This window comes from Adelges cooleyi, unplaced genomic scaffold, assembly GCF_023614345.1.
Source record: "Adelges cooleyi isolate 19-005CV unplaced genomic scaffold, UGA_ACOO_1.1 ACOO_flye_CR_arks_rails_tigmint_CR_PRNA_30, whole genome shotgun sequence".
Lineage (NCBI taxonomy): Eukaryota > Metazoa > Arthropoda > Insecta > Hemiptera > Adelgidae > Adelges > Adelges cooleyi.
The window spans coordinates 6,132,652-6,147,561 of record NW_026095971.1 but is presented as its reverse complement, the minus strand read 5'-3'; the positions used below and the strand labels follow the sequence as shown (position 1 = coordinate 6,147,561).

The 14,910-nt window shown below is 31.3% G+C and overlaps 1 protein-coding gene across 1 annotated transcript; it reads left to right on the top strand.

Moving 5' to 3' along the window:
• Positions 1–495: 495 nt before the first annotated feature.
• On the top strand, positions 496–7,950 carry LOC126838797 (26S proteasome non-ATPase regulatory subunit 2). The gene is made up of 16 exons (XM_050573509.1): positions 496–684; positions 791–847; positions 934–1,226; positions 1,329–1,535; positions 1,678–1,836; positions 2,318–2,462; positions 2,542–2,761; positions 2,836–2,942; positions 3,295–3,421; positions 3,489–3,743; positions 3,807–3,976; positions 4,457–4,669; positions 4,731–4,915; positions 6,438–6,643; positions 7,433–7,551; positions 7,631–7,950. Exons 1-16 carry the CDS (start codon positions 652–654, stop codon positions 7,808–7,810), a joined length of 2,676 nt encoding a protein of 891 aa, XP_050429466.1. The 5' UTR covers positions 496–651; the 3' UTR covers positions 7,811–7,950.
• The last annotated feature ends 6,960 nt before the right edge of the window (positions 7,951–14,910 follow it).

Genomic DNA, 14,910 nt, shown 5'->3' with positions numbered 1-14,910 from the left:
TTTTTTTGCATTTGTATTTTTCAGGGATTCACTAAATAGTAAATTTCCCTTATAACCAAATTTTTACTTCACAGCCTTATTTACATACTTATATTTACAAAGGTGAGCGTACACTGAGATGGACGTGACAGAGCGACCCTCCAAAAAAAATGTATGTGCCTATATTGAAAAGCATCAGCCGTGAACAACCACCGAGAACAGCAACGTGCTGAGTCATACCGCACCGTTCCACCAAAGTCGGATATGGTAGGACGCCAATCGCCATAAGGCATTAATAAAATACAAATTGAATAAAAATTGGATTTAATCAATGCCTCGCCGACCCAGCTGAATAATTGCTGACAAACGCCAATAGTTACGTATAGCGCGATCTAGTATTAAAAAAAAACCTTTGTACTTGATTGTTTATTTTAATTAAAATTATATACCGTGGTAATACCATAACCTAACATATACCTCAACCCCTGCATATTTCTGAAATCTGAATGCTGATAGAAACTTGTAATGTTATTTTGCTTGTCATTCTAATGAACGAATACGGTTTTTAAGAAACAATCGACTGTCAACAAATATAGTGCTCGTCATTTTTGCAGAAGCTCGCGATTTAATTAAAACTATAAAGACTACTTTGGGAATACTTTGTTCATAATTATGAAGAAGGCAGAGAAGAAAACCGAAGAAATGGTAATATATTATTTGAATTTTCATGTCTTTTTTAGATCTATTAAAGTTTTGAATATCTAATACAATTTTCAAGTACTTATTTTTGTAATTTTAAATGTAATTTTAGTCCGAGGAGGACAAAAGATTGGAAGAAGAATTGCATATGCTAGTTGAAAGGCTTTTAGTGAGTTACTCAAGTTATTATTATTATATTTGTAACTGTTAACTTTTTATAAACATTATAATTTTAATAATATATAATTTAACCAGGAGAAAGATGCTACACTATATAAATTAGCACTAGAAACATTGCGTAAATTAATTCGTACATCTACTACCTCTATGACAAGTGTACCGTTACCTTTGAAATTCTTGCGTGGTTACTATTCACGTCTGAAGGAACGATGTGATACGATTGAAACTGATGAAAAAACAAAAGCTTTATTATGTTCAGTGGTATCCATATTGGCAATGGGTCAAGATAAAAGCTTAAAAGATACATTACGTTACTGCTTAAGAGCAGGAGAAGTTGATGTTGGAGATTGGGGTCATGAATATGTGAGGTTAGTGTTAAAATTATACTATTTAATTTAATTTTACTATCTTTTTAAAATAGGATTTTCCTTGTTGAATTAATATTTGTTTTATTTGTTCTAAAATAATAGACAACTAGAAACTGAAATAGCTGAGGAATGGAGTAACGATCAAGTAAACAAAACTCAGTTACTTTCACTTATTAAAAGTATTGTAGCATTTGATATGAAACATAATGCTGAAATTCAAGCTTGTGATTTGTTAATGGAAATTGATCGGTTAGATTTATTGCAAGTCGACAAATCAAACTATCTAAAAGTTTGTCTTTATTTAATTAAGTAAGTTGTCAATAAAAAAATAGATTAGTAAATTATTTTTAAACCTATGAAAATGTAATTATTTCACACCATTCATTTGTATTGAGTATGAAATTATATTTTTATTGTCCTAATTTATTTATATCAATATAAATGGTTTTAGTTGTTCTATTTATGTCGTTGAGCCGGAAAGAACCAACATTTATAATGAAGTAATGAAACACTATTTGAAGTTTGAAGAATACCCAAGAGCTTTATGTTTGGCTATGTCTGTTAATGACACAGATACAATGTCAAAAATTTTTGTTGCTTGCCAAGATCCGTGAGTATTTTTCTTATTTAGAACAAAGAATATAATGATCTCTATGTTCTATACAAAAATAACACGTTTATACTTTCTTTCAAAGTTTAATACAATTGAATTTTTTACCCATGAAAGCTGTATACTATGTAAACGTGTAAAAGAATGTGTTCATTCTTCAAAATGTTCACCAAAAAAAGCAAACGTATCGTATGCTGTACTACTATTATTTATTTTTTTAATTATTGTAACATTTTGGTTTATAAATGACAATTATAACAGTTTCAGTTTTAAATACTTATTGTGCAGTGGCGCTTTGTGGTGATTTGATACAGGAGTGCGATAAAAAATTAGAAAACTATAACCTAAAATGAAATATGTACAGAATAATAGTATTATTGTTGTTATAAGCTCTGAATACATTTTTTTCTTATTTTACTGATATTTTTCCAACAATTTTTTTTTATCTTATAGTTATTATTCTCTTATTTAACTTTTATAGAGTTGTGAGGAAGCAGTTAGCCTATATGTTAGGTCGACAGTATGTAGGTTTGGAGTTGAATGACGAACCTAGAGATAAAGCAGATCTCACCAATATTATGTCAAACTCGCACATTAATGAACACTTCAATAGCTTAGCAAGAGAAGTAATGAAGACAATTAACAAATTTAACAAAACTATCATTTTTATGAGATATATTATAATTTATTTTTTTACTTTATTAGTTGGATATTTTAGAACCAAAGACTCCAGACGATGTGTACAAAACGTGGTTAGAAGGATTAGTTTTACGTCCATCATACAATTTAGATGTTCCGGTTGATTCTGCTCGTCATAATCTTGCATCTACTTTTGTTAACGCTTTTGTAAATGCTGGTTTTTCACGTGATAAATTAGTGTCTGTCGAAGATGGCAACAAATGGATGTACAAAAATAAGCAACATGGTATAACTTCAATTTAAAAAATAATAGGGTTATAATAATTTACAAAAATATATCTATATTGAAAATTATTTCAGGTATGTTAAGTGCTGCAGCATCTCTTGGTCTTATTCATTTGTGGGATGTTCATGGAGGATTAACCCCCATAGACAAATATTTGTATACATCTGAAGAATATATAAAGGTATTTATGGTTTTTTTAAAGTTTTTTGTATGTAAGATGTAAAAATTGTTTAAAAATAATAAAGAATTGAATCTAGTTGGAGAACTTCAAAATTAACGGTAAAATGTCTTATGATATAATAGGTTCAAGCCCTATTTCACCCCTTAGTAGTTTTGTACACACACTCTTGAATTTGTTGCGCTTAAATTCGGAGCCAAATAATCTATGGTTATTAACAAACGTGTATTTCCACAAATTGCAAGTACTATAATGGGTATGAAATAGGTCTAAGCGATATTGCTGTGATAGTAGTATATTAGTATATTTATAATATGTAAAAATTAAAATAATAACAATACTTTTAATGTTTCAGGCTGGTGCATTACTTGCTTTAGGAATTGTAAACGTAGGAGTTCGTAATGAATGTGATCCCGCTTATTCGCTTTTGTCAGACTATGTATTGCACGAAAGCGTATTACTTCGAATTGGAGCTGTTTTAGGTATAAAAATCTATAAATAACATTACTCCATGTATTATTAATATATATTTTTTTATTTGTCTAATAGGATTAGGACTGGCGTACGCCGGTACAAGACGCCAAGATGTCATAACATTGTTATTACCTGTTATGTCCAATAGTAAATCTACTCCAGAAGTTGTCGCTTTAGCTGCGCTTTCTTGTGGAATGATCAGCGTTGGTGCGGCTAACCAAGAAGTAATTTCTGGTATTCTGCAGACATTAGCTGATCTACCTTCCACTGAACTTCAAGATGGTCACTATTCTCGATTTTTGCCTCTTGCCCTTGGACTGTGTTATTTAGGTTTGAAAAAAACTTAATATTTTAATTATTGGGCTTAATATATTTTAGTATGACTATTCTCAGGTTTGAAAGACAAAGCTGATGCTCTCGATGGAGATTTAAATGTGTTAGCAGATCCATTTAAGTCTATGGCAAAAATGACTGTAAAAATGTGTGCTTGTGCTGGATCTGGCGATGTGCTTAAAATTCAAGAGTTATTACACATATGTAGTGAGCATTATACTCCGGCTCCTGTAAGTTTTAAAAACATTAATAGGATGCTATACTGCCTGTGTCTACGGAGTAAAGTATTGGCAAATTTTTGCAAAATCTTAATTCAAAGGTTAAACTGACTATCATAGAATCCTTGATAGAGATTTAAAAATTGTTTTATATCTATACAAAATAATGCAGAATGTGTATTATTATCATAGTGATTTTAGAGTAAAGACACCTATTATAAAATCGAAAAAGATAACAATAATTTTAGAGATAGTGATAATTTTAAAAAATATTTACGTAAAAAAAAGTTGTAGAAATTTTCTCCAAAAATTTGTCATATTTCGTTTTCGTTATGGGTATTTTTGTCTCTAAAATCATCACAAAGCGAGTAAAACGCATTCTATGTGAGAATGTTTAAACGTTAGAAAATTGGATGTATAGCATCCTCTTAAATATTGATATTAATTATATATATATAATTTTCTATATATATATTTATTTTGTATTTATAGAAAGAAGAAAACTCAAAGAAGCAAAGTGACAAAAAGGAAAAAGACAGTGATAAAAAAGATACAGCGGAAAAAGAAAAAGAGAAGGAAAAAAATAAAGAAACCGCCAGTAAAGATCTTTCATCGATGCAGGCAGTCGCAGCCTTAGCTGTGGCCGTAGTAGCAATGGGAGAAGACACTGGAGCAGAAATGTGTACTAGAATATTTGGACAATTGGTTAGATAGTAAAAACTTTACTTGAGAAGTTTAATTTTTATGTGTTTTATGATTATTTTAGGGAAGGTATGGCGAACCACCTGTAAGGCGAGCTGTTCCATTGGCCATTGCCTTGCTTTCAATATCTAATCCTCAAATGAATATCATTGATGTTCTCAATAAATACTCTCATGATTTAGATGAAGAAGTTGCTCATAATGCAATATTCTCCATGGGTCTAGTTGGAGCTGGTACTAACAATGCTAGGTAAAAAAATTAATTTCACTTAATGGTTTTTTTTTTTGAAAGCTGGAAAAGTATTGATTTTACAATAATACATTTTTGTGGCCAAAGCTCGTGGTAGCATTTATACTAGTACACTGATAAATAACTTTGTTTAACTTTTAATCTTGCCTAGTGAGGCATTACTTCGGGGCAACTTTGTTTAACCTAATCTCAATGAACCTATTTTCTATTTAAAATCAATATGCATTTTGAAGGTATTACTGAATTTAGAAAACTCAGACTTATTTTAAGGTTCAGTTATATTTTCTTAAGGATTTACTTTTTACCCTATACAATGTTTAATTTGAGTTATAGTTATTTTGGTAAGTAAAAATTGCTGTATGAGAATAGGGAAAACACCACATTTATTGTTCAGTTTTTAATCATTTTTTTTTTTTTTTTTAATAAGAAAGAATTAAATAAATTGCATAGACCTACAAGTTTAGACTTTAGACTGAAGTTAAAACAGGGTCTTGAAATTAAATAATCTCTCGGGATTCCGTTTTTTCAGTTTTTACGGGTTTCTAAAATTGTTGAACAAAGACATTTTAACTCTGGTATTATATTGTTCAATATAACAAAATTGTTAGTTGTTCTATGCTCTATGCGCTAAAGGCCAAAATTGTGATCCGGTTCAGGACTAAAAAATCATCAAAAAAAAGTGCTTAAAAGAGCACTTCTAAACTTCATTATAAAAAAATTGAATATCTTCCCAAAAAATATGCATACATTATATAATATATATTTGGGACATCCTGAGTTAAACCAAGCAGTCATCGGCCTGACCTCAAAATTTTTCGAAATGTTTTTTATAAACTTTCATTCTACCATTGTGGTTAAATAATATTGTTTATTGAAACCAATAATATACTGGCTATCAATTATAGTTTATTTTTTCATAATTCTATGTTATTACAACGTTAAAATATTTATTATTGCTCCATGGCCAACGACGACCGACTAGATAAGTAGACAACAAAAACAATACAATCACCTGTTGGGTATTACTAATAGAATACAATGGGCCAATTATTTTTAGTTTTAGTTTTTTTGCAACCATGCACTGAAAAAAAACTGGGTTTTGTAAGTGGCCTGCGTCATCAGAATGTAAAAGAAAAAAAATGTTTTTGAAATGAGCATTTAAAGGACTTCCAAATTCATTATTTTAAATGGGTTGTTTTTGTGTCTTAAATATTTTGGTGTTTCTGATAATGGTTTTTGTTCTAAAATCAGCGTGTTTAAAATTGTTTTTTTGGTACAAAGCCCTGGTTAAAAAAAAGCAAAATTGTAAAATTCAAGTAACTCTTATTATGATAACTGATTGTTATGTTACTTGAATTTTAAAAATTACAGATTGTGTAAACTGAAAAAAATCTTGCTCATTAAAAAAAAATTTTTAAATATTAAAAGCTTTATAGGTAAATTCATATTAAATAATAATATATATGTATATGTTTGATTTTAGAAGTTACTACTGACTACATAACTTGTACTATGATTACAGATTAGCTACTATGTTACGACAGTTGGCTCAATATCACGCAAAGAACACTGGGCACTTATTTATGGTGCGCATTGCTCAGGGTTTGACGCATATGGGCAAAGGTACTTTGTCTTTGTCACCATTCCACACTGATAGACAAGTGATGAATCCCGTGGCTGTTTCCGGACTTCTTATTACACTGTTTAGCTTTTTAGATACTCGTAATAGTAAGTTTAAACACTCAACTACATTTGTTTAACACTCAGTGGTGTAGTCGCAAGGGTATACTATGTGTGCAGGCCCCCCCCACATGAATTTTTCAAGTACGGTACTGTAAATGAATCCGGGCCCTTATTATATATTAGTATTTATAATAATTTTAATATAATTTCTAACATTTTATTTTTTATTTTTCATAAGGTACCTAAAATATTTGTTACACAGCTTATATTGCTCTTATACACCTGTAGACAGTACCACAATTACCGCTACAACTCGGGAAATTGATGGTTGTGGTAAAAACTAATATGCATGCTATGATCGCGGGTTGTTTTGACTTTGGTTGTCGATAAAAGAATTATTATCTTCTAATGCCAAAAATAGCACTAGTAGGGCAGCCGACTTATTTCTTTTATCGTCCTGGATTTTTTCCCCTTTTATTTTTTCCAAGAAATGCTTGCGCTGCACGCCCTACCCGCCTACTGTCCTACCGACGCCAAGTGGCCGATCTCATCAAATAAAAATAATATACATTTCGATTGTTAAACAAAATTATGTATTATAAAAAGTATTATGTATTATAGTAAAAAATAAAATTATTTATATACCAATATTATATAAAGATATAGTGACTGGGGTGGCATATATTTTGTTTTTCCCCGGGCCCTGGGACCCTAGTACTCACTGACCACCCCCCCCCCTTGTGGGGGCCCTGTATGTGTGTACCAACCTGTCATATTTCTATATATATATATATATGTTTGTATGTACTCATAACAACGGAAATTGTGTTTTAGTAATTTTGGGCAAATCACATTATTTACTTTACACATTGGTCGTCGCTATGTACCCAAGATGGTTAGTCACTTTAGATGAAGATCTTGAACCTCTACCTGTATCAGTTAGGGTTGGTCAAGTAAGTTTTCAGTTTAACGTTTCCACATAATAATACTTAATAAAAAATTATTGTAAAATATAACATCTTAATTGTATAGGCGGTTGATGTAATCGGCAAAGCAGGTACCCCGAAAACAATAGCCGGAGTGCACACCCATACAACACCTGTGTTGTTGGCTGTAGGAGAACGTGCTGAGCTCGCCACTGACGATTATAAACCTCTCACCCCTGTCATGGAAGGTTTTGTTATATTGCGTAAGAAAACGGCAGACGAGTAAATTTTTTTTCAACCATCATTATTTATATATATATTTTTTACAATATTAGATATGTGTGTCAACAGAGTTAATATTATTTTGTAAATAATAAAAATTAATATTAATTATAGATTATATATAATTGAATTTTTTTAATAGTATATTGTTCCTTTATTCTTTTCATCAAAATATATATACAACAATGTTACAAACTTTAATATAAGAATCCAAAAAACTACAATGTACATTGCTCCCATTTTGATATACATTTTTTCGACTACACGTCTTACGTATGAAATACCTGATGCGACCGGTAAATAACTGTTTACCACTTGGTCCCATTCCATACCTTTTTCTAGTTCCCAAGTTGGCCAAATAACCCCTAAAATTTGTAAATTTTTTACAAGTAAGAACGTTTTTGACCAGTGGCATGGATAAAGTTCTGTACAAAATATACAACTTACTTGAGTTATTAAAAAATATTTATTAAAAAAAAAGTTTTAACTTTATTAAAATGTTGTTAATTTAAGTAATTGTTGAAAAAAAACAATTTAATTTCAACAAATTTATTTTAGTTTGAGAGCAAAATGTTTATGATGTTCAGAATTTTATCCAGAACCCTAGCTTTTGCTATATGTTTGGTCTAACCTGACAGGTATATAAGGGTTAAAAACGTCAAGTACAGTAATGCGTCTACTCTGACCATGGATTTTATGAAAGCACACAGGATATGTCCTGTGAACAGATAAGTGGTGTTAACAGTGGTTACAAGAAATCGATAAATTCTAATAAAGATGTTGGCAACCATAAAAAATTCCGCAAAGGCTTTCCAGGAATAACACGATGAACACAACGATGGTGGTGGTGTTGTTGAAATGGCCCAAATCGTTCATAGCGTGCAAGTATCCAACCATAAGTATGCTCCAAATGACTGATAATGTAATTTGAATAATCAAACGTGCTATGTATTGTTTCCATTTCGATATTTTGTACATATAGTAGATGTCGGCTAAGGCTTGTTCTTTGTCGGTCAGTATAAGTCTAGTAGCGAGGGACGCATGAATGTAAAATGATAACCTAATGAAACAAGACAGTTGTATCTGTAAAAGTTGTGATTGATATTTTATTATGATACTGACGTGACAAACAACCCGATGTTTACGTAACAGCCATAGGTCAAATTCTTCTTGCTATAACCGTACAGTCTTAGCTTGAAAAATATTGTAATTGACAACAGAACTTCTCCAAAATGTTAACGTAACAGTAATAAACTCACCATGACTGAATTGAAGGTAAAATCACTTTCATTCACTTCTTTTGTGTAAAACGATATAAACTCTGAGTAATAATGAATAATTTTCTTTTTTATGTACAACGCTTTTTGTCCATCTTCCGAAAACAAAAAATTATGTACGTGTTTAACTATACGATTGATACTCAAAAAAGATTTGTTCAATCATTTTTGGAAAATTCCAAAAAAAAAAATTAAAAGATACATATTTAAATAATCTAATAATGTATGGAAATGTTGTCTAATGTGCGTATTTAATTAATAATAAAGCTTTTATATAGCTAGAGTAACGTTTTTTTGTAAAAATTCGAAGTATCGTGGTCCCACCCCTAATACAGCTAAACAGTTGAGAAGAAATATTATTTTTTAAGTTAAAAGCTTTATAGAATAGGCGGTAGGAGACCCTGTGCTACAAATTCTATCAATTCAATCGGTTTTATTATCATTTTGGGAACGTGGGAGAAATTTGCACGTAAAAGATTGTATGTTTAAATAATTTTTATAAGTATATATGATTGGAAAACGTCTTGTACAAGAGTACAAAAAACTGAAAGGCCTTGTTATTTCAAATTGATTTTAATTTAAAAAATAATATTTAAACTAAAATCGTTATTTTTTTTTAATTGACCTGAAATTGCAACTTTTTATATTTTGTAACTTGTATGAGAAATTAGCCAGATCATATTGTTAATTGCCAATCCTTCGAATTTGTATTGTTTAGTTATCACTTATCACATAGTATGGTACCGATAGTATAACAATGCTAAAACAGGTATTACTAGCTGTTTTTAAGAGGAGAGTGTCTCAAAAATGCATAATGTAATAATAATAATGGATTTGTAAAAAGTTCGAAAACTAGTGTTAAGATCGTGTGTAGTGAAACAGAAGAATTTACAGTTAGAATAAGTGTACATCAAGGGTCAGCATTAAGCACATGCTTATAATATTTATTTTGCAGTGGATGAGAGTACTAAGGACGGACAGGGTGATAAGGGTGATGCATCTATTGGCGCCTAACAAAATATTGTTGCGGATAATGTAGTTTTAGTGGATGAGAGCATAGACGTGAGACGTGTTTGGAACTAAATCGTTGGAGAGAAATGGATTGAGAACAAGTAGGTCTAAAACATGATACATAAAATTGAATATTATACCAGCTATATAAAATAATTTTTCCCAACGCCCCCCCCTCCAATTTACCGGGGACTTACGGCTATCAAAACGTCGCTCTAATTGTTTTATTTTATAAATATTTGTGTTATGTACGAAGTAAATAAAAAAGTATTGATTGTAGCTAATTTAATAGGCAGTTAAGGCTTTAAAATACTTTGGCCTACACTTTGTTAGCCGCTGCTAATGATAATATACTACTACTGTTTTTAATGACAATTAACTGTTTGTTACCCATTGTTAATATTGTTACAGTCATTAGGCTATTATCCCAATCTACGGTACTTTGTATTTGCCTTGTGATTCTTCGGTTCAGTGATAATGAGTAATTATGCTGGAATCTAAGCAAGCAATTGAAACCATCACCAAAACCATAATTCTCTTCAGTTATGTATACCTATGCATATACGAAAATATAAAAGACGTTTATACATTAAAATTTTATTGATTTTGTTACTAAAAACAACATTCCGATGTAGACGTGGTGTGTCAAGAGGGAGTTAATTAGGTTGAAAACTGAAAGGACAGTTTTTACAAAATTAGTGAGGTTATCAATGATATGCGAAAGGTTTAGTTAGTTTGCTATTTAATAATAATTATATGGCCATGGGAATAAGTAATAACTGAAACGTGAAGATAGATATATAAAGTCCAACTACCTACCTAGGTTAAAATATATAGTAGGAAATCATTAGTTATTACGGTATACGGCTTTAGATGTAGTTATAAATTATAAAAGTTAATATCTCTCTGCGGATGGCGTAGTGTTGGTAGGGGAAAGTCCCGAAGAATTGAGTGAGAGACTTGAATAGTGGAGAGTAGCGCTTGAAGGGAAAGGACTGAGTATTAGTAGGAGTAAAGCGGAGACTATCGTGTTTGATTTTGGAGACAGTTATATAAATATAGGGTAGGACAGGTAATGCAGATGGGTGATGATGAAGTGTGTGGAGGTTGATAGATTTAAGTACATAGGATTGGTGGTACTAAAAAATGGTGGGTACGAGGAGGATGTGAAAAATAGAATACACTGTGGATGGATGAAGTGGAGGGGAGCGTCAGGTGTTTTGTGTGACAGGATGCCTATAAGATTGAAATGTAAATTTTATAGGTCGATTAGGTTAGGTCGTTCAATATATCGTGGTGATATGATATTAATGATAACAGTATTTAAAAAAAAAATGGTTTTAAATTCGACAAAATATATTAAATTTATTATTATTAATTTGTATATAAGTTATATAAGTTTTAGCTATTTATTTGTATTAATTAACAACAATGCCTAGTTGTTTTATTTGTTCAACAATAAATACTTTTTTTTCCTTTATGTGGTCATACTGGTTTTAGTCTTACTTTTTACTTCGCTCTTGCATACAAGCTAGTATATGTTATAGCATCAATTGTGGAAAAAATGAGAGAGAATAGGCTGAGATGGTTCGGTCATGTTATGAGAAGAAATGAGACAGAGGCAGTGAGAGGTGTTATGAAGATGAATGTAGAGGGAAAAAGAGGAAGACCAAAAAAAAGACGGATGGACGAAAATACAGCGTGATATGAGGATAGCTGGGGTGATTGAACGAGATGTAGTAGACCGAGCTCTATGGAGGTGTAGGACTAGGGTGGCCGACCCCATGTAGTTGGGAGTGTAAGGCGAAGATAAATAAGAAGAAGAAGACCTTCCTCTCCTACCAAATGATGTTACTGTTTTCAAGACTTAAAAATAGCTTAAGCATTTTATTAAATAGACCGTGCATCAAAACCTAATTATGTTACCAAGATATGTGCGAGCGAGACAGAGCTAAGCTGGCATGTGTCAATCTTATCATTTTGTCCAAACTAGCGATCAACGATCATGACAATGAAAAATAGTAACATCTATCGTTTTTGGTAAATTTGGGTTATGAAATTTTCACCCCTAGTAGGTACAAATCCATTTACACGACACACACACCCCAACTCAACTTTAACAATTAGTTGTACGAGGGAATGGTAACTATTGTGCTATAAACTTCTTTCGTATAACACACTTTAGAATGCCGTGCGGTTTGTAAACCACTTTAATGAGTAATGCCTTTAAATTATCGAGCTACATTTGTAAGCTACAGGCACGCCTACAATAAATTAGTGGGCATCTAGGAATAATGTAATTCAACTATTTATAATAGTAATCATAATGTACCTACTACCTAAATTTTGTTAGAAATTGTATGCTTATCGGTTTTAATTTTTAACGCTAGAATAAAAGAAATATTTTCATTATGTATCATTTATTTAAATTATGTGATACGAGTTAAACATACTTACCGGATGAAAAACGGACGATAAAAATTTTTCGACAAAAACACAACTCATCATTCTAGTCTCGTTGAATTGACGACTGGTTTTGAAGTCATCGCAAGTTACCAGCTCGTCAAATGGATTTTGGATTTGCACAGCTATTTTTAAATATTTCGGAAATGACCCATAAGCCAGGCGGAATGCAAGGGGAGCCAGCATCAAACAGGTAAACGACAAAATAGTGGTCCTATATGAAATGTATAAACGACTGTATAGAATAAATGATTATTTATTATGTAATATTATAATTATTTGCGGTGCTTAAGATACCCTTATAGGATAAAGGTAAGACGACTATTATGGAAAAATATACAATCCAGAAGAGATAAGATGATAGGACACATATTAAGACATGAAACCCTACTAAAGAAAATTATTGAAGGGGATGTTGAAGAACATATTGGACGAGGAAGACCAAGTGCAGAATATATGACCCAGATAATGAAGAATACGAATAAAGGAAGGTACAAAGACTTGAAAGAATTGTGTTACGTTAGATAAGCATGGAAACTACAATGAACTAATCTACGGAGTTATAACTAAAAAAAAAAAAATTATTTCCGAATAATAATTTCAAGCTCAAGTAATACCAGTAGCTTACATAGGCTGTCTATATAGTATCTATGCAATAAAAACATTTTCGAATAAATATTTAATGTCATCTTTTATTGAGAACAAAGTGCACAGACATCATTGTTTAAACATACGTTTAATTAAATACACATAACATACTAATTTTGTTTAATGTTTAATGAAATGATCATATGCTTACCAGTTCAAAATGGCCAAAACTGTGACGTGCATGGTGACCAACGATCGTATTATCCCCGTTGATTCACGATTCTCGCAAGAAGTCAAATGCTAAAGTAATAAATGTGTAGATAGGTACGCTAAAATGTATAGTGCCTATTTCATTTATTGTTGGCTAATGTCGATGAAAAGGTATTTGAAACGAGATTAACATAGAAAAAATAGAAGTAATTTGAGCAAAATATTATGGTTTACCATAAAGTAAACTGAATCGAGCAAACTTTTTTCTTCCTGCAACATCGATGAAGTTTCTAGAGTAGATTGTATAACACTAGGCAATCTGCTGGAAGCGGTCTGTTAAAAAGATAATCATAAAAATTAATTAAGATAAATATTTAATATGGCTTTGTTTATCGCCATCACATGTCGATCAAATTCTCCTCGAAAAGCCATTGTCAAATAAGGGGAGGTAATAAGTTGAAGTAAAGTCAAATTAGCTGATTGGAATGGCCATTAATAGGGATTCGTATTTCGTTGGTTAGACGTATTACAGTACTAACAGCGTTTTCCATTGCATCGCACTGCATTGGTGCAAACATATATTCCACTTGGAATATTAGAGTGTCTCTAGTAATCCTAATGTTTTATTTCTTGGAATAGCAAAAATTAAAAGAAGCATCCATGTTGACGGCACTCATTAAACGGGACAATCTCGGACTAAAGGATTATGAAGATGATAGAAGATCAGAATGTCAGAATATATTGTATGTTGTATATTATTCTATGTTTCATAGTTTTAGAAGATCTTGCTGTACTGTATATCCATCCACCTACATCCATACACCGTTCTTTAATCTCTCTAGTTCTTTTTCTTTCGGGATGTCGTTTAAAAAATTGCTCCCGTCACTGTTTCCTCACTTCGCATGGAAAATACCAAACACCAATGTCTGTGCCGCTTCACATAACTTAATTTAAAGTGTTCCTACTTTTTTTAATTTCTCTATTTTCACATTTTTCTTTCTACTTCAACAAATTAACTTGTAATCGAATCAGTCTCTCGTCCTGTTTTTAACAACTTATTGTCAAAAGTTTGTACCACTCGTACTGTCAAAGACGATTCGCATTAATAAGTTATATTTTTGTATAGATGGTATTTACTGAAGGTTCTGTTTGTCGATTATTCGTGGGGCACAAAACTGCTTGTAGCATTTTGTCAATGGTGGGTGTTCCGTAGAATGTCATAATATCTTCAGCAGATCCTTCTAATATAATAACACCGCTTTGCAGAATTCCCACCTGGTACAAGTATATTTATCAATACATTATTGTATTTTTTTTTTAAATTTGTATATTACGTGTGTTACAGTCGATTCCATGTAGTTTAAGTTATTACACGACGATATAATGATGGTGCATCCTCTAGTTTTGTTCATGCGACTTATAAGTGCCCACATACTAAAATAAAACACAAATGCAGTTAAGAAGTAACTTACAGTGAAAATATCGCATGGGTATTATATCTTATTATAAATTACCTTTTCATATTAAACGATTTACGAGTGTGCTTTAGCTAACA

Excerpts from the sequence above, each read along its gene's own strand:
- LOC126838797 (XM_050573509.1), top strand. The coding sequence starts at position 652 with ATGAAGAAGGCAGAGAAGAAAACCGAAGAAATG. Across the intron at positions 848-933 it reads TGCTAGTTGAAAGGCTTTTA|GAGAAAGATGCTACACTATA; the intron begins GTGAGTTACTCA and ends TAATTTAACCAG. Across the intron at positions 2,943-3,294 it reads CATCTGAAGAATATATAAAG|GCTGGTGCATTACTTGCTTT; the intron begins GTATTTATGGTT and ends TTAATGTTTCAG.